Source organism: Lepisosteus platostomus, chromosome 1, assembly GCF_059453375.1.
Source record: "Lepisosteus platostomus isolate fLepPlt1 chromosome 1, fLepPlt1.hap1, whole genome shotgun sequence".
Taxonomy (NCBI): domain Eukaryota; kingdom Metazoa; phylum Chordata; class Actinopteri; order Semionotiformes; family Lepisosteidae; genus Lepisosteus; species Lepisosteus platostomus.
This window is the reverse complement of record NC_142611.1, coordinates 40,415,055-40,442,756: the sequence shown is the minus strand read 5'-3', so window position 1 is coordinate 40,442,756 and position 27,702 is coordinate 40,415,055. Positions and strand designations below refer to the sequence as shown.

General features: G+C 36.0%; 1 protein-coding gene across 2 annotated transcripts; it reads left to right on the top strand.

Moving 5' to 3' along the window:
- Nucleotides 1-212: 212 nt before the first annotated feature.
- On the top strand, nt 213-27,026 carry znf518b (zinc finger protein 518B). 2 transcript variants are annotated; one of them, XM_088628540.1, is made up of 3 exons: nt 213-377; nt 17,189-17,270; nt 18,214-27,026. In XM_088628540.1, exon 3 carries the CDS (start codon nt 18,352-18,354, stop codon nt 21,511-21,513), a length of 3,162 nt encoding a protein of 1,053 aa, XP_088484666.1. In that variant the 5' UTR covers nt 213-377; nt 17,189-17,270; nt 18,214-18,351; the 3' UTR covers nt 21,514-27,026. The 2 variants fall into 2 exon arrangements, with proteins under 2 accessions (XP_088484666.1, XP_088484676.1); XM_088628550.1 differs by lacking the exon at nt 213-377 and adding an exon at nt 1,131-1,434.
- The last annotated feature ends 676 nt before the right edge of the window (nt 27,027-27,702 follow it).

The following is a 27,702-nucleotide window of genomic DNA, read 5'->3' as shown; positions in this document are numbered from 1 at the left end:
CAAAAAAAAACAAGCAAAGCAATACTGAATTTATCATGATAGTTTATACAAAACAATTAAAAAGAAAAAAAGGGTTAACTCGAGTATATTTTTGTGAATTTTAAAAAAAATCGTTATTACTACATAACAGATGGAGCTGTTACAGCGTCAGAAAGTGATATTTCTTTACTGCCACTCCTGCATTTTTCAACTCCATTTTGTGAACTCTACAGCGCCTCATCACAGCCTTGGATCATACCGGGCAAACGACAGAAATGGCGATCATTCTGCTGCAGGAGCAGCTGTTGTAGCAGAGATTTCTCTTTGCAGCCAACATTGAAGGCTGAAGGATTTTTAAAGAAACAGGATATTTTCTTGAAATTCGATTTAGCATATTGGTAAGTTACTGGATTTCTCGCTTCACACATTGGATAATCTTTGACAGGAACGAATACATGGTCTAAATGCTACAGGGAAATGTTAGAATATCTACTTTTTATGTTATGTGCATTGTCAATGCTTTCAAATAACGTTTTGATTAAAAGACATCGGTAAAGTGTGTAGTGTCTGCAAATATACAGTCTGTGCATATAGGCAGTATGCTACAATTTGAATCTGGATTAGATGCCAGTATAATGCAATCTCTTTTTAACGGGCGATTGTGCTGGGTGATTACAAAAATACGGTATCGGAGCTAAAATGATCGCAGTTAATCCCACGGCGACGAGTAGAATTCTACAGCGTCGACCAATCAGAGCTCAGCTTGTTGGTCATTTTGTACCAGCAAAAATAAAGCGAATTTGCGTTTCTTTTTCCAAATACAGTGTCATTTCACAGCTAATCAGAAGTGCTTATATATTTTTTGTCATGCATGTATCCATCAATAAAATTAATCAAATTAATATTATCACTTCCTTTTTGTTTAGGTGTTGTACAAATATTTCAATGTATATAATTCACAATTATGCATTTCTTTATGTCTGCTGCTTTAATATTATTAGCAACTAGAATTATTGATTGATGATTATTTACAGTAAAATATGGATGTGCATATGTATACTACAACACAAATGTACCTCTTTAAATGAAAACAAAAAGTTTTAACTCGGCATTATATCTTCACCTTTTATCACCATATGTACAATTACGTTTTTTGTAACTGAATCAGAAAGAAAGGTTGAAAGAGAAATTACCAAAATTGTCACTGTATTCTACGGCAAGAAAAAACACGACAAGAAAGAGTTAATCACTATGCCTGACTCTGGGTCTATGTAGAGGTCTACTGGCTCTGTGCGCTTTCGGCCAATCAAGTATGAGATCTGTAACATCACGTTGTCTCTGTAGTTTGATATATTGGAAAGAAGGCACCAGCAAAACAAAAGACGAAGAGTATCTGTGGGGAATGTGTCAAGGGGGAGGTATCTTTCGCAAGATATTTTCACATTTCTGTGACATGTAAGTGATTACAGCCTTAGGGGGTGCATGTGATGTTTTCTATTAACACTAAGTGGTTTTAAGAACGTTTTATCGCGAAAAGGCTTTTTTTCGGGTTGCAGATATGCACTGGATGCTCTTTTTAAGTTTTTTTTCGCTCTCATGTTCTCATGTTTTCTTTTTAGTTTGAACAGTGTCAGACTGGTTCGAAAAGAATGATGATTCATAAACCTATGTATTACGCGATTGTTTAAAAAATCCGTTACTATTTAGTTAGCTTTTCTAACAAAATAATATTAAACATATACATTTCACATTAGACGAAGTATCCCTTCATATTTGAGAACGTTTATGTGATAAAGTTTAAAGCTGTAACAGTTCTTTTACCTTTGAAGGTAAATAATGCACCATTGCAAAGCCATCGTGTAGAGTCTGCAGTAAGGGTTGTATCCTGTACATAAACCACACTGCTCAAAATCCCAACAGCGAATTAAAAGTTAATAATATTTACAGTTTTGATTAATGTCAGTGGAATGCATGGTCTGCAAAACAGAATAAACTACTCATACGCGGTTGTTGCATGAACCAGCAAAATAAAAAAGATGTAAAAATGAGCTGAAAGCTTGCAGTCTTTGTAACATTTCTCCTGTTTTTTTTTCGGTGTGTTGAGAAAATGATGAACTGCACGCATAATCTCAGTGGATGTACCTAAAAATCGTATTTGCAACAGTTTGTTATAACGCCAATAGTTGGGCATATCAAAATATAATAATATGTTCGTATGCATTTGTTCAAAAATGCTCTAGAAAGGAGAATGAATATTTTGGAAACAAACTTCACTCATATGACCTGAGGGTATAAAAAGTATATCTTTGAATGACTGGTAAACGAGAAGAAAAATGTGACATACCATTAGTATAAGAATAAAATAATGTTTAAAATAATACATTTTTAAGATATAGGCTGTATATCATAGAAATGCAAGTTTTTGTTCTTCAATAAAAATAATAAAGCATTATTTAATAACTGAAGAAAACTAAAATATATGAAAGGTCCTAAGAACTTTATTATATGTAACACTTTTTATGAAAATACATTTTTTATTTCTGAAATTCCAGAGCTCTTTTGAATTATATTAAAAATATACTGTATAAAACATAACAGGCCTGCAACTTCTCAAGTATGCTTGGATTCCATATAATGCGAGATGGATAACTGAAGGAGTTATTTAGAAATTTTAATGTCTTCCATTCCAGGTAGAAAGTTCAAGAAGTCTTAACAGTAATTATTAACAATTATAATAACCCTGGTTTGATATTTATTTTCAGTGATAATAATCTTGAGTCAAAAATGTACATTCTTGCATTATAATAATTAAAAGGGAAATAAAATAATAGCCACAAGGAGCTTTTTGTGCCTGATTTTGCTTTTGTCCCCAAATTTATGGAATATGTAAGGTCCTTTGTTTTTCTTTTATTGAATTGATATTCAAAGAATCAACAATAACAGGTGAAAATCACATACTAAAACACTGCCTTTTCTTATAGATGTAGAACTTAATTTCAGGAGGACAGTAAAACATAAAAGACTTTAAAATATTTTATGGTAAATGGAATTTATAACAAAAGTTCGGGAGGGATGACAACAACCAAGCTCAGTCATACTCAGCTGTCAGTAATTAGCAATCGCTCCTGACATCCTTCCTCTACCAAACGCTATAAATACTTACATCATCCCCACCTCTCCCTCACATACGTCTTTTGCATCCCACCTCCACTCCATCTCCACCTCTGCAGCTACCCCTTGGTTACCCTGCGTGGGGGTCCTGACCTCCTTGTCCTATGGCCACGAGGTTGGCCTCAGCCAAGCGTGTTAAGCCAATATCCACCCCATAATACTTTCATCATGCTTTAATCTTAGGTGTTGTGGTTCCTAGTGAATTTACTGTTGGACTTTAGTGTGACTTCCAAATCTCCTGTGTTAGCAATAATCCAGCAATAATGTTTTTAAGCAGATTTGTTCAGGGCTATGGCAAAGAGCTCTCTATATTAGCTGAGGTTGGCAGAGCACACAATGTGAAAAGTTATGCAATGCAAAAATTTCCAAATTATTATGATGGCTCTTCTGGAATTTGAAGAACTCTCACAGCACAAATCTCTCTAGAATCTTCTCTTCCTGTCTTTTCGTTCCTGTTTCCTCTCTTACTGTGTGTTCTGTCTACCCTTCTCTAAGGTGTGTAGTATGTTCCCCCCCATAAAGGTTGAATAAATGACCTCACTAAAAATGGTCTGGTCACTCTGGCATATTGTTACTGTAAGAGGGCTAAAAATTAGTTTACCGAGAATTAAATTACAGATGCAGCCACACAGAACACGCATTAACTTTCATTGCTGTGTTAGATGTACTACATTACAACAAGGCAATATTCACTATGTGGTTCACTGGCCAAAGACGATGGATAGGTGGATAATGAAAAGATTGCTTCATTTATTCTGTTTCTCTACTCTTAGTCTTTAAATCCACTTAATATGGAATTATATAACTAAAGGGAAATTTTGGCAAATAAAAATAACACAAGTATATTGTCTCTGAACATCATAAAATATAGTACACACTAGTATTTACTGTGGTTATTTTGTAAAGGTTTTGACATGCTTGTTCTGACTAAAGTTTATATACTTTATAAAAAGCTTTAATATTTAAACTATTTATTTTATTGCTGTAATTGTTATACTCAGTTTCTCCGTACACCCAAGCATCCCTTAATGTATCTTTTGGCAGGATGCTTGCTATCCGGGAGTTCTCCGTACCCGAGCCTGCTCTATTTTTCCTGCCATTGCTCTACACAGTAGTTTTAACTCCAGCGTTACCAGGCACACACAGCCAGTCTTTGCTCAGTGTAGCAGCCTTGGTCGGATCATGTCTTCTAGTCGTCCAGCTCCTTTCTCTGGAAGTTCGCAATTCAGTTCCTCCCGTACAAGAGACTCCCTGTTTTCTAAAAGGCGGATTTTCTGCAGCAGCAATGGTCTCTCTGCACTCCAGTCTCTGCTTCAGTGTATCAGTATGATGGATCGGTGGCTGAAAGAACAGACATTAAAAAAATTAAAAAATCCACACCAGGAAATTATTAAGCAATATCTGGGACTTCCAACTCATCAGAGAATATGGACTTAGGCCTACCATCTTCTGCAAAAGAATCCACTCCAGAAAATTATGAAGCAACACCTGGGACTTAAAACTCATTTAATATGGATTTACCGTCCTCTGTGACACCTGAGTTTGTAAGATTTGAGAATGTAGAAATGGAGAAACAGACACTAAGACAAACTGAAAAGCCAGCCTGCTTAAAATAAACCTGGAACTGTGAAAAGGCAGAAATATGATGACAGTTATTTATCCCTTGGATTCGTTGACGCAGGTAATAGTTCCCCTCAATGTATCCTATGTGCGGAAGTCTTCCCATACAGCTCGATGGCACATGCTAAAATGCACTGTCATTTTGAAAGTATGCATCCAGATTGTCAAAGCAAGAACACTGATTTTTTCATTCGGAAGCAAAATTAACTTTAACAAAAACGTTTATGGTTCAGGCATCACAGACTTTGAGAGAAAAAGCCACTGAGGCATCTTACATTGTTAGTTATCGTATCGCACGTGCAGGAGAAGCTCACACAATAGCGGAGAAGCATGTAAAGCCATGTGCTATCGATCTGGTCAAATGTATGATGGATGAAAAGTCCGCTAAGCAGATATCTGCAGTGTCCCTTTCGATTGATGCAGGTGCTCGCTAGATAAAGGACTTGGCATTAGACGTGAGGACTGAACTAATATCCCGCCTAAAACGTTCTAACTTTGTTCTACAAATGGATGAGTCCACAGATGTTGCAGGACTAGCAGTGTTGCTTGTGTTCGTGAGGTATCAGCATCAGCAGTCTCTGGAAGAGGACCTTCTTTTGTGTGAACCATTACCGACTAATATGACTGGAGTTGAATACGTTGTCAATACGTTGAATAATTTTTTCGAGAAAAACAAAATACCGTTTGAAAACTGCATTGATGTTTCCAAAGGCAATGGTGGGAAAAACATCTGAAGCCGTAGCTAGAATCAAAACCATTGCCAAACACTGCAGCAGGAGCCATTGCATTCTTCATAGGCATGCATTTGCTATGAAGAAAATGCCACTTGCTCTTAAATATGTCCTCGAAGAAGCCGTAAAAATGATAAACTTAATAAAATCTTGACCACTGAATATGAGGCTGTTCAAAATCCTTTGGAATGACATGGGAAGCATACACACACATCCTTGCTACTGCACACAGAGGTTCGATGTCTGTTTTGCGGAACGGTACTAGTACGACTTTGAACTGCGTGCTGAAATGTGTGCTTTCTTAATGAACCACAGTTTTGATTTGAAGGAGCGAATGAATGACAGGGATTGGTTGCTCAGATTGGCTTACCTAGTGGACATATTTACAAAAATTAGTGAAGTTAATCTGGCATTGCAAGGGAAGCACACGACTGTATTCAAAGCCAGTGACAAAATTCGTGCCTTTAAGAATAAGCTAGAATTTTGGGTCAGCACCATACAACGGCACAAGCTCGATTGTTTCGCAACACTGAAAAGGTTTTGTGAAGAGCTTGATGAGGATGCTCAAGTGCTTGATGAACTCACTGAAGAAATCATCCAACATTTAAACGACCTATGTGAGTCTGTCATGCAGTACTTCCCAAACGAGCAGGATGAAAAACTGCAGAATTACTCCTGGGTTAAAAATCCATTCATAGTTTCAGGGAAACCTCGAGACTTCACGTCAGAAGAATATGAGTTCAGTGACCTGGTTTCAGACTCTTCCTTACAAACAGCTTTTAACGAACTGCAGTTGGCAGAGTTTTGGTGCAGCACCAAAAATGAATATCCAGTACTATCAGAGAAAGCTCTTTCTGTTCTTCTCCCGTTTGTGACCACCTATCTGTGTGAAACTGGATTTCCACAAAAACAAAAGTATCACAACAGATTGGATGCAGAGCCAAACATGAGACTGCAACTCGCATCCATAACTCCAAATATGAAAATAAGTTGTAGAAGTAGGAGGCAAACTCACTCATCACACTGAGATTGTTCTGTTTCTGTTGGTTTGAAGTCAATCTTTATAAAAAAATATCAGTACTCTTTTTTAAAAACGTCATGTATTGTTGTCTCACTGTGGTTTACTTACTCATTTTGCTACCAACTCTTTTCCTGTTTGTGCCTGGTTAGACCACGGAATGTGTCATCTGGTTCATTAAATCTATTAGTTTTTTTCCCTTTGCTAACAATGTAAAAAAATAAGTTTTCAAACCAGAAGAAAACCCTAACTTGGTCGAACCGGCCATTAGAAACGGTTTAGGATTAGGATTAAGAATTAGGATTCTTTTATCCTAAAAGAGTATTTCAGTGATTAAGCTTTATTGAACTCTGTGGGTGCTAATCGTAGACAAGTTATGTGATTAATAAATGACTGAAATAAACCCAATGGGTTTGTGCGATGCTTACAATTAAAACAAGTTTTTTCCTTGATAATTGGCTAAATTGCCTCCTAGAATGCTTTTTGCAGAACACTGGATACTGGATACCTAATACTGAAAAGTAAGAAAAAAGGTTGCTGGGGATTTGTGACATTAATAATAATATTTGCTTACATAGCACTTTTTCTGGACACTCCACTCAAAGCGCTTTGCATGTAATAGGGTCTCCCCTCCACCACCACCAGTGTGCTGCATCCACCTGGATGCCAGAACACTCGCCACACATCAGCTATCAGTGGGGAGGAGAGCAGAGTAATGAAGGATTATTAGTAAGAGCCAATGGGAAATTTGGCCAGGATGCCGGGGTAATACCCCTACTCTTTTCAAGAAACCCCCCTTGGATTTTTAATGACCACAGAGAGTCAGGACCTCGGTTTTATGTCTCATCCGAGGGACGGCGCCTGTTTACAGTATAGTGTCCCCCTCTATACTGGGGCATTAGGACCCACATGGACCACAGGGTGAGCGCCCCCTGCTGGCCCCACTAACACCTCTTCCAGCAGCAACCTTAGTTTTTCACAGGAGGTCTCTCATCCAGGTACTGACCAGGCTCACACCTGCTTAGCTTCAGTGGGTTGCCAGTTGTGAGTTGCAGAGTGATATGGCTGCTGGACATTAGCTTTGATGGAAGAGGATTCTGTCATCAGTTTGAGAACCACTGATCTAATCCATTTGAGTGTTTAAATACTAGTGAACAAAATCAAAATAATAAGTTCAGTATAACAACTTATGATAGTTCTTATGATAGTAACAAACAACAGCCTCTCCCACAATAAAGCCAAACCCAGTTAACAAATAAGAGATGCAGCCATTCAAAATGCACGGTACAACCCCATACCAAGCGAAATTACCCACAGTTTGCCACATTGTACTGCAGTTCGTGATTGGCTAGCCAAAATGACCGACAGGGGCACTCGTTGTGCATTGGTTGTTAGTGAAACGATTGAATCATTTAATCTCTTTACTGTGCATGTTTTAATCCGCTTAATATTGAATATTTATATGGAATTTTACAACTAAAAGGAAATTTTAGTAGCTGAGCATAAAAAGAAGAGGAGCATAACACGTCTGAAGGTCATAAACGATATTAATTTTGGAACATAAAACATATTATGTAAATTATATGGCTGGTATACACAGCAGTATTCCACTTTCTTCCTAAACATTTTAAGCATCAAAGTCTTTCATTTGGTTACATATTGTGGTTATTTTTAAAAAGTTTTTACTTGCTCTTTCTAACTATATTAAGTTATATACTTCATATAAAGTTAAATGTTTTAACCTTTTCTGTGAATACCTACGCTCGTTATCGCATTAAAAACATGGATACTTTTTAGCATTTGATTAATAGGAAATAAAATATGCAATTGCGTATCTAAAGAAATAAATAACGATATAATTATATTCATATAGCTCAAATTATCACAGTAGTACACTTTCTTTGTAAATGTCTGCATCTATTTAATTAATTCAGCTGTGATTACATGTGTGGTGTAATGGCTTAGGCGTGTGCTAAAATAGCAAATATTATGGACAACATATTGACATTTTTTATAGTTCTAAATATCACAACATGTTCGAAGCTAAGTGATTTATTAATGACAACAAATAATTTCAAACTGCTACTATACTGCCACTACAGTATAGCTAGTGGGAAATGCATCAACATCCTGCAACAAAGTTTAACTTGTTCAGAGCACCCTACATTACAAACTCCAAGTGTTTCATTTTGTCTACAGCTACAATATCGACAGCAATGTAGTTACAAGGAACATGTCAAAATGTTTCCAAAATAACCACAAATTGAGGGATTTGATAATAATAGAGAAATCATAACAATGACCCCATGTTGCTAATCATGCATACCCAACAGTACTGTAATCCACTTTCTTTGTAAATATGTTTTATTTTTAATTTGATTCATTCCCGCATGATGAATTGTGAGAGAGTGATAGAGACAAGATGGAGGTTCTTGTCAAAACTACATTCCCCAGAATGCAGTGGGGGGAAATAATGTCAGTCACCTGACAAGCTGATGCACTGCACCAGAGAGAATGACAGAAGGATTAGCCCATTAAGAGCTAGTTTTTTTTAAACAACCTGTGGGTAAGGAAAAGTGCCTGTGGTCATTTTTTTCACTGACAAAGATAACTCGTGGTGCATTGGTTACTGAAACGATTTAATCATTTTATCTCTTTACTGTGCATGATTTAATCCATTTAATATTGAATGTTTATATGCAATTTTACAACTACAAGGAAATTTTAGAAGCTGAGCATAAAAGCGCATCAGCAACGGAAAGCAACTGTTTTGACATGTGCAGTAAATGTGACACATGTGGCGCATTGAGTGGATATCCTAAAGTGTGAGCGCATTTGCAAGGCTATTAAAAAGGGTTGATTGAGTTAACAGTCTGGGTGTGGCGAGTTTCTTGGGCGAAAGGAACCTGTCTTTAATTGGAAGGTTTGCCTATTCTACTCGTACATGAGAATATGGGGGGAAAGGAAAAGTGCCCGCGGTCATTTTTTTCACTGACAAAGTTGTGTTGTGTTAACGAAAACTTTGCTTAACAGATCCACTTGTAAGAGCAAGGTGACTTTCTGCTATCTAAACCATTTTTTCAGCTTTTAAAGTCACACAATGCTTGAATTAGGCAGGAACACGTTTTCATTTTATTTTATTTTATTTCATTTTTTAAAATAAATATAAGGCAACCAGCAATCAAATGTCCTGTTTTTTCTTAACACTTGTTTTTCCATACTGTAGTTTGAGTCTTTGTGTAAGCTGAACGTTCTTTTTACTTCTTAATTAAACATTTGAAACGCTTTAATTTTGTTAATGCAACACTCATTCCCTACAGAAATAAAATAATGTTTTCTACAGGTGTTGAGCAGATTAGCAGGTTGCTGACAAAATAGCTCACCGTCCAACACTGCCCAGTGATATAACTTTAATATAAACAAGATCAAGTACCTGGTGCAGTTTTTAAAAAAAAACTTATTTTGAATTAATCGAATCTCAGGTGTGAGTTCTTAAAGCCATAATTACGCACTATCCCTAAGTAACACCTGACCATCTGCTGTAAAGCTTTCAGTGCTTTGTTTGTGTATATTCTAATCGCAGTGGGGGCAGGGTGTGGGGAATGGTTTAGGTTGCAATTGAATTGGGGATTTGTATTCTTCACACCTGAAACATTGTTTTCTCTGAAAGCATTTTCTTCCCTGTTTAGCTGATCTTTTGCTGCCTAAGCATGCTTACACAGCTCCCTAGGTGAATTCTCATACTTCATTGAGAAAGCTTTAGAGAACTTTACATATTTATTTTCAACAAATTGTAAATATGATGTTTATATTGGCGTTTTTGTTAATTTGTGTCAGCTGTCAAGGAGAGCACCCCCTCTTAGGCTGGGCAAATGATTTTTTCAATTTTTAAAAAAGAAATAAAAAATAAGATACAATGATATGTTCCTGCTTAACTAAGACTAAACTCATGCAACTATTGCATGACTTTAAAAGCTATAAAAAACAGGTTTAAATAGTTAATAACCGCTTTTTACGTGTGAAAAATGGGTGATTTTTCTTCCTCGTGATCAGCTAAGAATCTCTCTGTACACTGTAAGATTTTTTACTATAAGTAATAAAAAATATTAAATTTAGCACTGTAATAAATTGTTGGACTTTTCCCTGCATCTTGTAAAAATATATTTTCATTGTTCAAATATACATAAAATCTGACTATCAGAAAATACATTAAATACAAAATAGGGTAAAATATAATTCAAAATATTTTGCTAACAATGTTAACTGTTTATAAAAATAAAATGTATTACCTAAGGAATAAGATGGCACAGTTGTTAGCATGCTTTTTGTAGGTTTTTTCCATAAATACAATAGTACCAGATGTCTCAGTGGCTTTCAAAATTAAATTATGCAATCCTCATTTTAGTATCTATGTAAACATACAGTCGGTTAACTTCATCATCTTCCTCTGTAGTGTATAACATCTACTGTAATTTTGTCAAAAGTATGCCTAACCCTATTAGGAAGTGATCGTGTTATCAGTGTATTCCTCAGCTTTCCCCAAATTATCTTTTTCCTACCTACATCCTGCAATAACTCAGCCAACACTAAAATCCCCCAAAACTGCTTGTGTTAATTTTTTTAAATCACAAATATCATATATCCATGGGAACTAGAGAAATCAAGAAAGGCTTTTTTATCTAGAATTAATAAATCCACAACCTGTTCACTGGGGTAATTAAATCCACACTGAGCAATCTCCAATTTGTTCAGAATCTGACGGTCAGAATCCTAATCGGGATGCATTACACTTGCCTTTAAGTCCTTGCACTGGCTTCCTATCAGATTTCGAGTCAACTTCAAAATCCTCATCCTCATTCAGTCCCTATCTGGTTTATTATCTGTCTACTCCCCATCTTGCAACCTTTGTCTATCTGACTCTGCTCTTCTAGCTATCCTCAATAACATCTACATTCTCTGGGTTATAGGACCTTCCCTGGCTACACCGCAGAGCTGTGGATTTGTATCCCCAGTGATATCAGAGTCACCTACCCTGTGTGCATTTAAATCTAACCTCAAAACCTTTATTTTCCGAAGACTTAATTAGTGTCTGTATCGGCTTCATTTTCTAATTTCGGTAGACCTTCTAACTGCTTGCCTTTCTTATAAGTATTTACTTTGTAATCTGTGGTCCTTAAAACTGTTTTTACACCTACTGTATTGCTTTGAGATGCTACTTTTAAAGGTGCTATATAAAATAAAGATTTTTATTATTGTTATAGAGAAACATGATCAGATTTTGCCTGGTAAAGTATACTAGTTTGTCACTCATCTTGCACCTTCTTTGCTAAATGGCTTTGCATACTAATCTGATCAATCTAACTACTTATTTTCTGTACTTTCACTATCCTGCTAGATTTATAATTATTCTGAAAATCGTCTTCTTGAAATGAGTCATTTCTAAATACCTGTTTTCACTGTTTTCACATCTTGCAGCATCTCTGTGACAAAACATACACTTAGCTCAACCTGACAGTTTATCCTGCTACCAACATTGAATAAAAAATCCTTAGATTTCTATGTTATATTTAGGGGTTTCATTAGAGACAATGGCTAAACGTTTTTGGAAAAATGTCTTTTATGTGTTGCAAGAAACTGACTTGCTTTAGAAAAATATATTTACAAATCCTTTCGCCTGGTAATCTACCTGTCTAACCTAACTATCTGAGAAGCCTGTGAAACCATATTTATTATTTCATATAAGGCTCTCTGACAGAATTGCTGTTTTTTATGTGTGCTAATATTCTGACTCTATCTCATCAATCCTTCATACTCTCCCTGCCAGAAATGCACCTGATTATTCCAGCCCGTCACTGTCTGCCATATTTATTTCATGTTTGCATGTTCTTTTGTAACACACACCTTTCTGTGATTTTTTTGTACATCTAAGCTTTGGCAAGTGTTCCTGCATCCCTCTTCTGCACTGTCTAGTCATGGCTCTTTTTCTGTTTGCTTATTTCAAAGTAACACCTGCTTTATTTCTTAAACTTTTTGCTCATGTGTATTTTTGTATTTTAATATTTATTTACACTTCTAGCATTTTAACGTCTTAAATTTTCATTTTCCTTAATTTGTAGACTGGATTTTAGTATAAGCCTTAAAAAGCTAAAAAAGTTTTTTCTATCTTTTATTTCTTGTCCTACAACTGTTATTATTGATCACCGAATTATTGCACTTGACATGACTTCTTTCATTCACACTTTCCTGAACGTCTATGACAAGCAGAGATAATGATGTCTCTGGTGCAATCTTTTGCAGTTGAAATGTCACTGTTTAAGCGAATAAGAAATTAGATTGCTCATAAATCTAATAACTTATTCTTCATAAACACAACGCAATTGCTCTCTGAAAATGTTCTTTTTCCTGTTCATTTTAGAGACCTTGATCGAAACTGATTTGAGATGTCAGAAAGGATTTATTTTCTATGTGTATTTCTGTTGCAGAAAAAGTGTGCATTTCCTACATTGCTTTGTTTGTCGATGTTTTAACTATATATTTAGACTCAGATTTCAATTTACACTGATTACTAGCGGTAAATACTGATGTTTTGCTACCCCTTACCACAAAAATATATTTGTATTGTAGCTGGGATTAACTTTTTTTCGTACGTGTCTATCCATACTGCGATTCAGTCAAGGAACGGTTAAAGATAGTAACAAGTCAGGCACCCAGAGGGAAGGGGTTGGAGGTGTCTTCCCGCCTACATAACTAAAAAGCCAAATAGAAGTGGCTTAAGCGACATACACAGTCATTTAACTGACTGTTTAAGGTAGCCTATAATGTAAACTTTGCTTTGTTGTTGATAATTTAAGCTTTCAAAACTCAGCCCCAAAGTCATGTGACTGATTTTTTGCCCTGTTTCGTTGGTTAAACACAAGGATCATGAGCACCACCATGTTAACTGGGATGTGTAGTTTTCAATTCAGTTTGAATTATAACTATATGTACTATCTTCATATTTGGCCTGGGCTTTAAAATGAGGACACGCCAAAAATGTTCGGTGCCGTCATCTCCACTTTAAAGGTACCCCCTCGTGGAAGAATTTGACCTTAAACGTTTGGCCAGCATATGAGTCCCCCTTCCCCCCATGGACAGACTGACAAAGCAATTGAGAAGTGTTAACTATCCAGCCATTGCAAGCCACTGCAGCTGTCACAAATAAATTAAAAAATACAAAAAAAAAATTTTCTCCTGTTGGTAACTGTAACAAATTGTCACGTTTCACATCCTTGCGAAACAATCATGACGTTCTCGTCCATTCAAAGGTTTGATGTTTTTTTATTTTGAAACCGTGATCTTGACATGCAGGTGTGATGTAATGTTTACAGCTTCAGATTTAAAAGGTTAATAATATCTTCCATGTCGCATTTACATTGGAATGTTCTTACAAGTGTAAAAAGAGGCGATACACAACGTGCCTGCTCTATAACTCTTCAGTTTAGAGAGAAATTCCGCCAGAGCCTCACAACATTGTCCAATAATACTCTGTGTCTAATTTTTAGTTTAGCAGAATTTGCGCGATAAGCACATTGTTTAATGGTGATGACATTACCCACTTCTATAACACTGTACAACACATGACTGAGTCGGAGTTTCTGTTAATAAAACGGAGCGCCTTCCAATACATATAATTACTGCATGATTTCTTTATCCGTTTCAGCTAAATGAGGGGAATTAAATCAGTCAGAATCTTGGAGTGCCAATTGTAAAAATAATCCTTCTTCCCTCCTTTGTTTAACTTAAAGAATTCCGCGAAGAAATTCTTAATCACAGTATCATCACTTAATTTATCCAGATACACAAATTCGTGCCAGAGCCAACAACAAGCTATAATAGTGGACTACTTTTATGTATTCACTATATAAGAAACAAACCAAAAGTATTACTCTGATCGCCCTTTGAACCATTGGGTGCAGTGCTTTGTCCATTACCACTACAAGGACAATAAAAGTTTTAAAAAAAGAAATTGATGTCAAAATGTTTCTGAAATGTCCAACTGTGATATTTTAGCTGCTTAGTTACACGATTCCATATTCATATAACTATCAAGTGATGTTAAATCACTACAACATTTATCTTTTTACAATAACAGCAAGTGGTGTTCTTACTAAACATTCTTCGAAAAGGATAAAACATTATAACTTTTTATGAAGTACACAATATAAGCTTAATAATGTTAGAACAAGCACGTTAAAACCAGAACCCTCTAAGTTACCAAGTTAAAGACTTTGATGTGTAAAACATGTATGAATAATTAAATTATTTATGATGAAGGTGGAAGGTTGTGTACTTTTGTCCAACTGAGCAATCTTGCTTTTATAAAATATACCGACTTTTTAATGTTTAGTGATTAACATGCTGCAATATACAGTTTGAAATTCATTTTCATCTGAGGTGTTGTCAAATGGGTGTCATCATCTTAATTTACTAAAAAGTGCAAAGACATTTAGTCTTCATCATTGTAGATTTTCATGAGCATCTTGTCATCATTGACATTGTTGACAAACATTGTCGTCATAAATTAAATTGACAGAATTAACACCGTTCTCCGTGAAACTGGCCTGCATAGATGAATGAAACATGCCTCCACAGAATTTTTATAAAAAGACCTGTTTGATATCTCATCATGCAACTTGGCAACGGGGCCAAACAAAGTTTAGATTCAAAGTTGCGTGCAAAAGATATACTGCGGAATACATGAGTGGAAAGCTATCAGCTTTTTTACAATGGAAACCATACAGCAAAGGATAATTCCACACTGAAACGTAGTAAAACACAACACAACATTTTAACCTCTTGAGCCTTCTTCAGGTGTGAGGGAGAGCAAGAGGAAATCAGCGTATAGTTGAGTACCAAACATGCCATGTTTCTATTTGCAATAGGATTTGTTGATGGTACAAGGGATTAAAAAGGGCCAAAAAAAGTTTTGTGATGGCCAGGGTTCAGAGATTTACAGTCTTTGTAAACAGTAAATTGTGTGATTGGGGCTGTTTCACTAAGCGTGATGACTCAGTTAACAAGGTTACTTCAGTAATTATGTTTACAAAAGTCTGGATTGTTGGCTTCTCAAAGCAAGATTGAATTATATCTGGTTAAGTAAATATAGCAACCTATCCTCTATTCTTAATTTGCTTCTTGCAGGTTCATCTGACTTTGAAATTCATCTGACTTTGTGGTTATGAGCTTCACCCAAAGACCACTCAGTATCCTGCAAAAAATTATGTATTTTTCAGGGATCCAGTTGACATTAGAGCTTTGTGGAGTGATATGTATGCTTTAAATTCACAATCTATTTAGTGCATACATTGTTGATCCTGTGCGTGGTTGCTCAGCTCCGAGTGATTCAGTAAAGCAACAGTGTGTTCTGCAATAAGGAAAGGTTGTTTGCACTACAACAGTTTTTGAAAGCATTCATAACATTTCCTGGCTGGACAATAGCAAATATAAATCAAACAGGGGTTTCATGAAATAGCTGGTAAAATTCTCATGTGTAATTCTATCCGCTGTACATGGGGCTTCTGTTTGCTGAATCTATATACTATGATCTAAACATCTTATGCAATATTTCCAATGTAATAGGTGCTCTTGACTGCAAAGTCCCCACAGGGCCAAGTGAGGCTGATTTTGATAACAGAAAGTCAATTCACAGCATCAGTGTGCTAATTAAAAAACAAAATAAAATTCTATCCTACAGCTATGAATCTTGATTACATCAAAAGCAGTTATAAATGTGTGTGCCCACAATGGGTGGGATCTGCACTTAGGTGTTTAGTTTCCATCATCACATTGTTTCCTGTTATCAAATGTTGTTTTATGCATGGTGTCACATAATGTGCACATGACCCTCTGAGGGTGTTCCCATACAGGGGATGAGACATCATTGTTGCATGTGCTCTGCTGCATTATACCCTTAGGAAGGAGAGAATTCCTCCCCTCCCCCTGTACCCTATGATGACCTTCCTCCTATTTATCTTGGTCAAAGGGGGGCAGAGCTGAGAGAGCTGATTCTAGTTAAACAGTGACCAAATTCTTATCCTGCTCACACTTCTTGTTGGGTAAACCCTTGGAACATTTTTATTCAGATTATTTCATTACACTGTATTGTGTATTACCACTTGGATGATATTCTTGTATTTTATCTTGACCTGCTTCCGGATTATCCCAGTGTGGGTCATCTACTGTAAATGCTTAAATACTGCATTTACTGATCCATAACAAATAAAATTCAAAATGGCTTATAGAGGAGCTTAGAGAGGAGTGACTTTGACATTAAAAAATCCAACTTAAATGATTGAGACAATGTAAAGGAACACTGAAACCCACAATGACTTGCAATGGTATCAGTTTTTTCTAAATGCCTTTTTTGATGAACTACAAATAATTTAAACAGTTTTTTTTAAATTAATAATTGTATTCAAAACTTGAGTGATAAACAGTGAGTGCTTATTTTGAGTATTATTTTCCAAATTTAATGTCAACCAATTTGTAGGTATGTCTGGATGTCAGTTAAGTGCCCAGTAAAGGTGTGAATGACTAACACACTGTGCATGATCAATGTAATGCATGCATTTTTAGTAACATATGCATACAAATGTGCAACATGTTTGTGTTTTCTGTCTCCTAACGACAGGGTATGTGCACTGAACAACAATGGATCAAGATTAGAAACCAGATGAGTCACCCTTTGAAATAAATTGATGCCTATTGAAAAGGTAGGAACACAAATAAAAAACTAAGTCATAAGGATGAATTCAAGACTGAAAATGCAGCTGAAAGATATAACAAGGTAAATGCAGTTTTTCAGAATCTTTTGCCATGGGAAGATCATTACAAATCCAAACTTTCTGTGCTATAACCTTAACAAAACTTATAATAAACTTCTCTAGTAATTTATTACTGCATCAAATGGGAAAGTGATATATACCCTAAATATGTTTTTCCCAATGTTTTAATGTGCAGTGGTTTGAAAGAAGATGGTCAAAGTCAGGCAATGTGCCATATAAACAAAAGCATAAATTAAGATAGGAGTGAATTGAAAGATCTGGAATGGCAGAAGATAACTATTAGTAATATTTTTCAGAGAGCACATTGAATAGAGCACTGAATAGAGGCATAAACATCCATTTGAGAAACATGTTATCACTTCTTTTCAACAATGTAGCAGGTTTTTTTGTCAGAAAATTAAGTTACCTCAGCTTTTACTACTGCACCCTTTCTGTTATTTAAGATGGAGCTTCTAGATGGCAAAACAATGCAAAACATAGCTGAACCCCACTGCTAATCCATCTTATGATTTCCAAGGTTTTGATTTGTTCCAGCATGCTAGTTCTACTTCCCTTTTAGGTGCAATGGCATTTACATAGCTGTTCAACATTAAAATGTGTGATCACTGTCTGTTTTTATAGTTTTCATATTGATATAGCACTTAAGTGTGCTGTTTTATCACACAATGGTACTGCGATGCATTTCATTTCTTCAATATTTCTGCCCCGATTTGGGCTAGTAACTCTTTATTCTGAGATTGTTAACCAGCAACAGTAGGACATTGAGAATGTCCACAAATTTAAAAAAGTCAGTTTTATTAGTGGCATAATCTTCACGAAAAAGTCATTACAGGTACAGCTAAAAAATGTTTCAATTTCTTTTCTCATTCAGGCTGGTGTATCAGCAGATGAAAGTTTTGCCCAAAGTTTCAAACATTGCATAAATGGAGGAGCAACTTAAGAAAAGAGCATAAAGGTATAGCCATGGGTTTGGCAAAAACGTACTTTGAAGTATTCTGAGTAATGGAAAATGAATTCAACTTGTGAACAAAATGTGTTATTTTCAAATATGGAAAACCCAGAAGAAAAAATCTCCAAAAAAAACTTCCAGGAAGTCCTTGGAACAAAACATACAAAGCTGGATAAATATCATTGTGACAAATGCCGCTATACATCTAAAGACCACACACAGTTTAAGAAACATGTATTACAGCATGAAGAAATTAAGTTTGCTTGTTCTTACTGCAGTCACATTTCTTACACAAAAGGTGAATCCCAGCGCCATCTTGTAGAGCATACAGGGACATTTCCTTATAAATGCTCATTCTGTGACTATGGTGCAGTTAGGAATGACTATATTGTAAAGCACACTCAAAGAGTTCATGGGACTGTTAAAAGAAAAGGACCACCTAATGATTCAAAGATCATTAGAGATGCACTGCCTATTAAATGGTCAGTGGTGGAATCTAAACGTTTTGCACAGCAAAATATAACTACAAAAAATGCCCTACCTTCCACCGTGAACACCTGTGAAACACCTGTGAATGTTACTGCTAGTAACAAAGGCTTTTTAACAGATGGAGTTCTCAACAAAATGGTCAACAGTGCCCCTACAGAACACTCTTCTAAACCAAAACGTAGTGTTCCGTCCAATGTTCAGGTGGAACTCATAGCTCCACTTAATGACCCTATAGATCCTGATATTCCCTTGATGGTTGCTGCTCCTCCAGATTTAATTATACCCCCTAATTGTTTTGTTGAACTCGTAGAAGTACATAGAGTAAATGGCTCAAAGGAGCTTGAGCTGAAATTTATTTCCCAACATGTTTCAGAAAGTGACGTAAACCACGAAAAAGAGGACCAGGCAAACCGTGTTGGTAGCTACAGTGAAGCAGATGGATCACAACAGATAGTTACATCAATGTTCCCATGTAATTTCCTTCCAAAGTGTGAAAATACCAAAACATTAACAACAAGCAAAAAGCCTAAAGCAAGATTCACACAAAAGGCTGTTGCAAATACCTTTAAAGACAAGAAAAGCTCTGAATCTGCAGAACTGTCAGTCTTGCCTAATGTTCAGAACATTCCTAATCAGGGGATGTCTGAAGATCCCGACTCCTTTTTGTCAACAGATCAAAGAAACTTTGAAAATTCAGTAGATATTCCTTGTGCAGCCGAATCTGTGTTAGGAGGAAGTAAAGAACATTTAGATTTTAGGCCTTTTGGTAGGAATAACACTGAGAAAAATGCAGAGACTGAATCTAATGATGAAATATTAGAAAATAAAGAGGGGCCTGTAATTTCATCAGTATTTTCTCTTTGTTGTGGCACTGAAGATTTTCCAGACTGTGTTAGGTGGGGTCAAAATCTGGATGGTGTTTGTGGCAATAGATGCAAAAATTATTTGAAAATCTCTGAGAAGCATGATGAAGTGAAAAAATATATACCAGATGTACTGGATAAACTTTCTCAGAAGAAAATTAGGAACAATGACAACAAAGCAGACCATGATGTGAACAACAGTGAATTTACAAAATCCATGACACATAAAGACATTTTTTTAAATGACTTGGCAAGTTTACCAGATTCACAGTTAGAAATCACAGAAAAACCACAAACAATGACCTGCAATGCACAAATTACAAATGGTAAAAATACAAATGAAGGTACTCCTACATATGATTGTGCGGTTTATTTCGCATCCAATTGTGAATGTTCAGAGTCCACTACATGTGGCAAGAAACAAAACCTCCCAGATAATTCTCAACCTGTTCAAGAAATTAAGAGCACTATAAAGGTGCAGAGAGATTCCAGAGAAATGTCTAAAAAGTGCATTGCATTTGAAGATAAAGAAGCTGTTGAAACACCTACTCTTACAATCTCCTCAAATTCACCCAAAATGATGATTTCCAATAACAAAAACAGTCAAAGACAAGAGGTATTGCATCATCAAACTGAATCTGTAGAAGATATACACTCTTCCAGTATTGAAATGGAAGAGAATATAGATAATTGCCTGTATTCCCCCAGTGTTCCAAAACATAAGTCAAACGTTGTGGGTTTTTATGAAGATTTGGATAATGCTATGCCTAGTCATGAAGGCACAGCTCTTAAAGCAATTCGAGTGGATGAGACAATTCCTGTGCAACCAGAAATGAACTCAAAGCAGCATGATGACGACCCTCAAGCCAATCAATCAGTGGTGTCACAGTTGTCTACATCTTCAAAGACAGGGGCTTCTTTGAGAGAAATAAACACAAATCCTGCCCATAATCAAGATGGTAGCAAAAATCAAATGCAAACACCAAGATGGAGAAAGGGTAGAGAAATTGAAGATTCACCACCAGTGTTTATTCCACAAGGTGCTGTACTAAGAATTTTAAATCCAAATCAGTCTTTACAGTCAAAAGTTACATTGAATACCAGCCAGGACTATGAAGACTGTCTTGAGACTTTGATTCCTAGACCAGTTCCATTTACCAGTTTGGAAGAAAAAAAGACATGTCCTGAAACTTCTTTACCCCAAAGGAAACTTTCCAATCTTACAATAAAACGGAAAAGGTCGGAAGCAGAGAATGAAATCTTGGAAGAAAATCTAAAAATACACTCACAGCTCAATTCATCACAACTTCCTCAATGGAAATCCCAGAAGCCCAAGAACAAAAAATGCAGAATGGCTTCCAAAGTAAAAATTTGCAAATATTCCACAGTTGAACCCAAAGCAAAAGCCAGTCTTTGTCTTACTCCACTAAGAAATGACCAGTTAATTAAGCTTCCTTCTATCAACCAACCTGTTGTTGTTCTCAATCACCCTGCAGTAGATACTCTTGAAGTGACAAGTGTTATGCGAACTGTAAACAGATATAAAGGCAATGTTCTCAAGGTCGTTCTCTGTGAAAGAGCTAAGTTTTCTTTATATTTGCATAAAAGGATAAAGAAACAGTCTGAACAATTGGAACATACTGGTCCAGTTACAGAAAGACGCATGTTAAAAATGAAATTTAAAAAAATTCACCAGGATAATTACCAAGTTGTGGGATTTGTCCCTGAAGTTTCTCCAGCAAGAATCTTTAAGTGTTGGTTTTGTGCAAGAATGTTTTATAATCAAGAAGAATGGTTATCTCATGGACAGAGACATTTAACTGAGGCTACCAGGGACTGGAATGCAATTCAGAATCCCACTAAAAAATAAATTTGCTTCTGCTTATTTTCAAGTTGCCATTGCAAATTATTTTAACAATATTCTTTGTATTGCACAATTTTGAAATAATAAACAGTCCCAAAAGTATTGTAGAATATTGTTAAAGTACATGTTTAAAATAAAGGTGACATTACAGAGAAAGCTATTGTTTTGAGATTGTTGTGTAATTAAAATGTTTATATTTGTAAATCAACTTTAAAAACATGAGCAAAAATCAAATGTAAATCTTTAAAAAATATGGTATACTACATAAACCTAAAAAGCATTAAATGTGTGATCTCTGGCATAAAGGTAAAATGAGATATGAGAGTGTGGTGACATTCTGCAACAAGGTAGAATGTTTCTTCTGAACTTTGATTAGTATTGGATTATTTCTTTTCTTATATTCAGAGTTGCCTAATGACATGTAGTACTTAAGTTTTTGTTATGTAGTATTTTACACCTATAAGTAAGCACATACTGATGTGTTAGCTAAGATGTGTTGATCTGTCTCACCAGATTTTTATAACATTCAGATATCCTTTCATGTAAAGGATATCTGAATTGTAGTATTATACAAAACCACATTCTTTGAAAACTAATAAAGTAGTAGATAAATGATAAAATGTATGGGACTGCCATCCATGCATTATGACATTGGTGCTACACTCCAGCCTTGGATGGCCAGAGTCCAGCTGTCTTTATACTTTTAAATGTATCCAGTTAAAGAATAATTAATTCAGTTACCCACTTCCCCTGATGTATTCAATCCCCAATGAACAAATTAAGAAAATTCTAGATGGGCTGATTGGCACATTTTTGTATGTGAGTAACTCACGTGGGAATTCTAGCCTTACATAACAGACCCCTATTTACTAGGAGTTTAAAAAGGGATGGTTGGCTGAGGTTAGGGGAGTTTGATGGAAGACTCCAGCTGTGTGAGAGCACTGCTTAAAAGATACGTATATAATGTAAATAAAGAGAAAGGAAGCGAATGGAAAAGAGATTTATAGGAACATTGGATCAAAAGTCCGTTCTAAAAAAGAAGGAAGTATCTACCTTCATTAGAGTAGAATTTGGAAACATTTTAATTTGGGGTCTACTTAGGGGGTTCCTTAAATATAGGACTCTTAGGTCAAAAGAAGAAGACTTAAAGACCAACTTTTTACAGTCCTTCAGACCCTTTGGTTACTTTTTCTGAACTGCCTCCTTGAGTGTTAACCACAAGTGTTCAATTGTTTTAAGACCCTCGGATGAGATGGCTTGTAGAGAACATTTATTTTGTGGGCCGTTAACCATTTCTTTGTTGGTTTAGATGTATGCTTTGGAATATTGTCATGCTGGAATGTCCAGTTCTTCCCAAACTTGAACTTTATGAGAGAAGGAACCAGGTATTTGACCAGGATATCCAGAATGTCGAAGTTCATGATTTTCCCATTCTTAAAAGGGCTCCAGGACCCATAGTTGCAAACAACAACTTAAAATTAGAGACCCCATAATGACCCCAATTGTGATTCAAATTTAGATTGGCAAATTTGTTGCTTTTATTTATGGTTTCCTTTCGGTTGAGGCTTGCTACCCAACCACAGTTTCTATATTAGAGACAATAAATAGAAGATATCTGTTCATGTTGCAGATCTTCAGCACAGGCTTCCTGATCTGTTTGTCCCAGAGCCTTTGGTAGCAAGGTACACTTGCATGCACTTTCCGGAAGGGTTGCCACTATAATAGTAGCCTTAAAAGTCCTAATAATGGGTACTATATGTGGTGGCATGGCGGCACAGTGGTTAGACTCTCAGTGCTGGGACCTTGGATTCAATTCCTGGGGTACTATCTGTGTGGAGTTTGCATGTTCTCCTTGTGTTTGCATGGTTTTTCTCAGGATGTTCTGGCTTCATTTCATAGTCCCAAAACATGCTGATAGGTTAATGGGCTTCTGGGAAAATTGGCCCTAGTGTGAGTGTATGCATGTTTGTCTCTGTGCACTGCTATGGACTGATGTCCCATCCAAGGTGTATCCTGCCTTATGATCGTTGCTTGCTGGGATAGGCTCCAGTTCCCGCGTGATTCTGTTTTGGATAAAGCAGTTAAGAAGTGGATGGTTAAGTACAATAATGAATAATGGTCGATTAATTTATACTCTGCTTGTGAAGATCACGTTGTTTGCAGTCTTACATTTCTAGCATAAACCAAGCATGCTGCTACTGAATGTCTACCATGTGTTTCCAGCTTGGAACGAGAAAACTTCCATGTTCCAATTTCTGTATCTTTCCAAAAGCTTCCATTGCACTTCCAAAGAGCAGAAATATTATTGTAGACTTGCATTTGTTGAATTTTATTTAAAGCAATACTTGCATCTGATAATAAATGTGACTCTAATGTTTTCCGGCATTCAGTTATGACAAGGAGACTTTTTACAATGGTGTTACAATTACAGTATAACAATTGTAACATTTTTTAAGTCCAATCCATACCTTATTCTGTCACGTAATATTTTTGTTCCTATTTTCTCGAGGCTATGAATATATTTGGAGGATACTGTTTGTAATTAAAAGCTCTGGTAGTAATTGTTTAGTTTTTCTGCATAGTGTTATGTGTGTATATGTATATTTATGACGTGCTGTTTCCCATACAAATTCACTTATAAATAAATAAGTGAATACATTTTAAATATAACATTTTACAGCTAAAAGCAAAATGTTATATGATACTCTGTTTATAAGTCAGTGAATTTGTGTATAAAACTAATTTTTTACCACCTGAAAATTACAACAAAGCTTAAGGCTTTAAAAAGAACGTTGCTTTTTAGTAATGATTTCTAGTTTATGAAATTAATACTTTCACTTATGTCAGGCATGGCCATTTGTAGTCCTTAAGAGCTACACAGTTATGATATCTTTATTTGAAATTGTGTAACTATGGAATAGAAGAAAATATCTTAAGTGGGTTAATTGGTCAATTTAGAAATTTACAAATTAAATCTTATCTCTAAAATCTACTGGATTGTGGCTCTCTGGGATTGTTGATCATTCCTGTATTGTACTGTGTAGATGTTCTTGTTTTAAAACATGACATTTTAAAATGTTGAGTGTACTGTATGAAGCCAAGTATAACACTAATATTTCAAGTCTGTTGATATGTACTGTTTTTAAAACAATTTCTCTGTAATCTGTTGAGTTACAAAAACATAATTTCTCTATGAATCTGTTACAAATATAAACTAAGCTAACATATAGGTTTAGTTTTTTAGAATTTGTGTTGCTTTTTCTAAGGGCAGACAAATGAAAAATTGCTTTTCTTAACTAAGCCTCAATATATAAATATTTACATTTTGTAATAAAACATAAATTTTCAGAAATACTTCTTATTCTGTTGTTGATATTCTGAAATGTAACAGATGTTTTTGCTTCTGTTTTTTTTCCTGTGTTATGCATCCCATTGAAGTTTGCCCACCGATGCAAACAGCAAAACTATTTTGACATGTGCTGTTATCTTCATTGTCTTCTTTGCACTGCAAACCCACAGTATAATACAGCTGAACATAAGGAGGAGAAATGGTACAAATCTTGTTTAACTGGACATGTATAACAGCCACACATCTGTAACTACAGAAACAATTGCCTGATTTGCTAAAATATAATTTATTTGCATCATGTCCTACATTTTAATTACACATTTGTATTATCAACTTTGATTATATGTATTGGTCTCTTGTTTACAAGTGTATGTGTACCAAGGCATTGGTTACACTATAGCAGTGGTTCTCAAACGTTTTGGACCAAGTACCACCCCTGATCAAACCAAAGCATCCAAGTACCACCTACAAGTCATCTTCTCATAGGAACCCCAGAAATTCTCAATGACCAACATGAGCGCGCGTGTGCACACACTCTCACACACACATATAATACATATTATAATAATAATCTTGATTTCATATAGCGCCTTTAAAGGTGGCTTCTCAAAGCCCTTTACAGAAAAAACTGGAACAACAACAAATAAAAATAAACAATAAAAAAGCACCATTTCAGTGAGAGGGGTGAGCCTGTTTAGTTGAGCAAAGCAGATGTGAATTCATTTTTTGAGCCTTGATACAATTCACAACAGAGTCTTTAACAGATTTTAAATCCTCAGGCATTTTCTTGACGGCAAAGGTTTCGCAGTAGATGTTGGAATGTACCGATTCATTTCTGCAGCAACCTCTCTAATTCGTGCAACTACACCGCTGTGTCAGCTTGTCATTGCTCTAGCACCGTCTGTACAAACTCCGACGCATTTTATCCAGTCGATGCCATTCTCTTTGATAAATTCATTCAAAAGCTGAAATATGTGCTCTCCTGTAGTTCCTGTTGGTAGCGGTTTACAGAACAGAAAGTCCTCATGGGACGTACCCTCAAACTCGTATCTAACATAAACGAGCAAATTATTGTTTATTTCAATAATTCTATGAGTGACTGTGTCTTTCTGAGGGGGCAGCAGGTTGAGCTGTTTAGCAGCCTTTTCTCCACACATAATACGTGTCAGCTCTTTTGCCAACGGTAAATAAGGTTCTTCAAAAATAGTGTGGGGCTTACGTGCTTTAGCAATCCGCAAGCTTGCATTTTTCCCCTTTTCCGTTTCAGAAGTTAAAAGAAGTTTTTATTTCATGCGCATGGGAGCGAAACACAGAGACGCTCGGTGTATTTTTCTCAAATTAACCTAGAACAGTTCTTAAATATTTTTCTGTTATCTATCACGCTTTCCTGTGCTCACAAGATTACCAGCGTTCCTAGCACACATTTCTATGCATTCCTGTGTTTACAACATTGGCATTGTTCCAAAATCACGTTAATTCTCCTACCTCTCTATTTACTGGAGATAAGTTTTTTTTTTTAAATACAATTGGTCACTTAGTTCGTAGCACGCATTCCTATAGAGTGGTATAGAATTACATTGTAGCTCTGTGTCCACTCAAGTATTAGCACGCACTGTATTGTAGTACGTAGGCTGCGTATTCGACAAGTCTTAAAATAGAAAATATGAAAACCCGTCCTGATTTTTTAGCACACACAACAAAGTTCCAGGGTCATATGGCGTACCAGCTGGGGGCACTCCGCGTACCACTCCTGGTACGCGTACCACAGTTTGAGAACCACTGCACTATAGTAAGTAATTTTTGAATTGCCCATTAAACAAAACAGCAATACAGGATTTTAATGTTTATCTGCCCAGTTATACATCTGCTTTTGGTTACATTTCAGTGTTTTCAGTTTTTGTTCTCTTGCATGCTTTTTGATTTATGAAGAGTCCATCAAGACATTATTTGTAATTTTGTGAATTTCTCTACTTGTGTACCACATACCACATTTGGAAGAGCTTTGGTTTGCTTTGTTCTAATATTTAATACTTTGTGATCTAACACATGAAATTTCAATTATTTTGTTCTTATTTATCATTGTAATTTATTTTGTGACAAGAAAATATGTTTTCATGTCACCTGTACCTTTTGTATTTTTATGCCTTAATAAAGTATTCTTTTTCACTCACTGTTTTTGTGGTTAATCGCAAAACAAGATAACACAGATGCAGCCACTCAAAATGCTGAAGTGAACTCCAGAAGTGTTTTGCAGTGTACAGCAAAGAACATGGCAAGGTACATCGAAAAGTAGAACTCAACACGTTTTTATTTTTTCAAATAACCTGCCGCAGGACTGCACTACTCTGTAAAACTGCCAGGTGGCACAGTGAATCCATAAGTGCCTAGTGTCTAACATACACTAACTTTAAAACACATTCTCTGATGCACCTTGAAACATCATCAGTGATGTTACCTTGGGTCACTGGGTGTTTCAGGTCTTTCAACATCAGGCACCCTTGTCCAGGGGACCCAGCCAAGGTTGATGAAGCCCTGGCTTGTGTCCAGGTGGCATTGTCACCCACAGATCACTCCTCTTGATACATAGCCATATGCATCCTTTGCAGCCCATCTCAACAGGGTAATCCGGTGCTCTGCACGCCTTCCCATGGCACTGATTAACCAGGTCTTCATACTTGGCTCTCTTCCTTTCACTGGCCTCCTCCATCCAGTTTTCCCAGAGAACCATTAGTTCTAGCATGACCACCTTCTTAGATGTTTTAGAAAGCAATAAAATGTCTGGCCAAAGTTTGGTCGCTACGGTTTTGTCATTAAAAATCACTCTCTGTGATAAAGCTATGTTCCTA

Bases quoted from the DNA above. Each gene is read 5' to 3' on its own strand.
- znf518b (XM_088628540.1), top strand. From the start codon at position 18,352: ATGAATTCAACTTGTGAACAAAATGTGTTATTTTCAAATATGGAAAAC.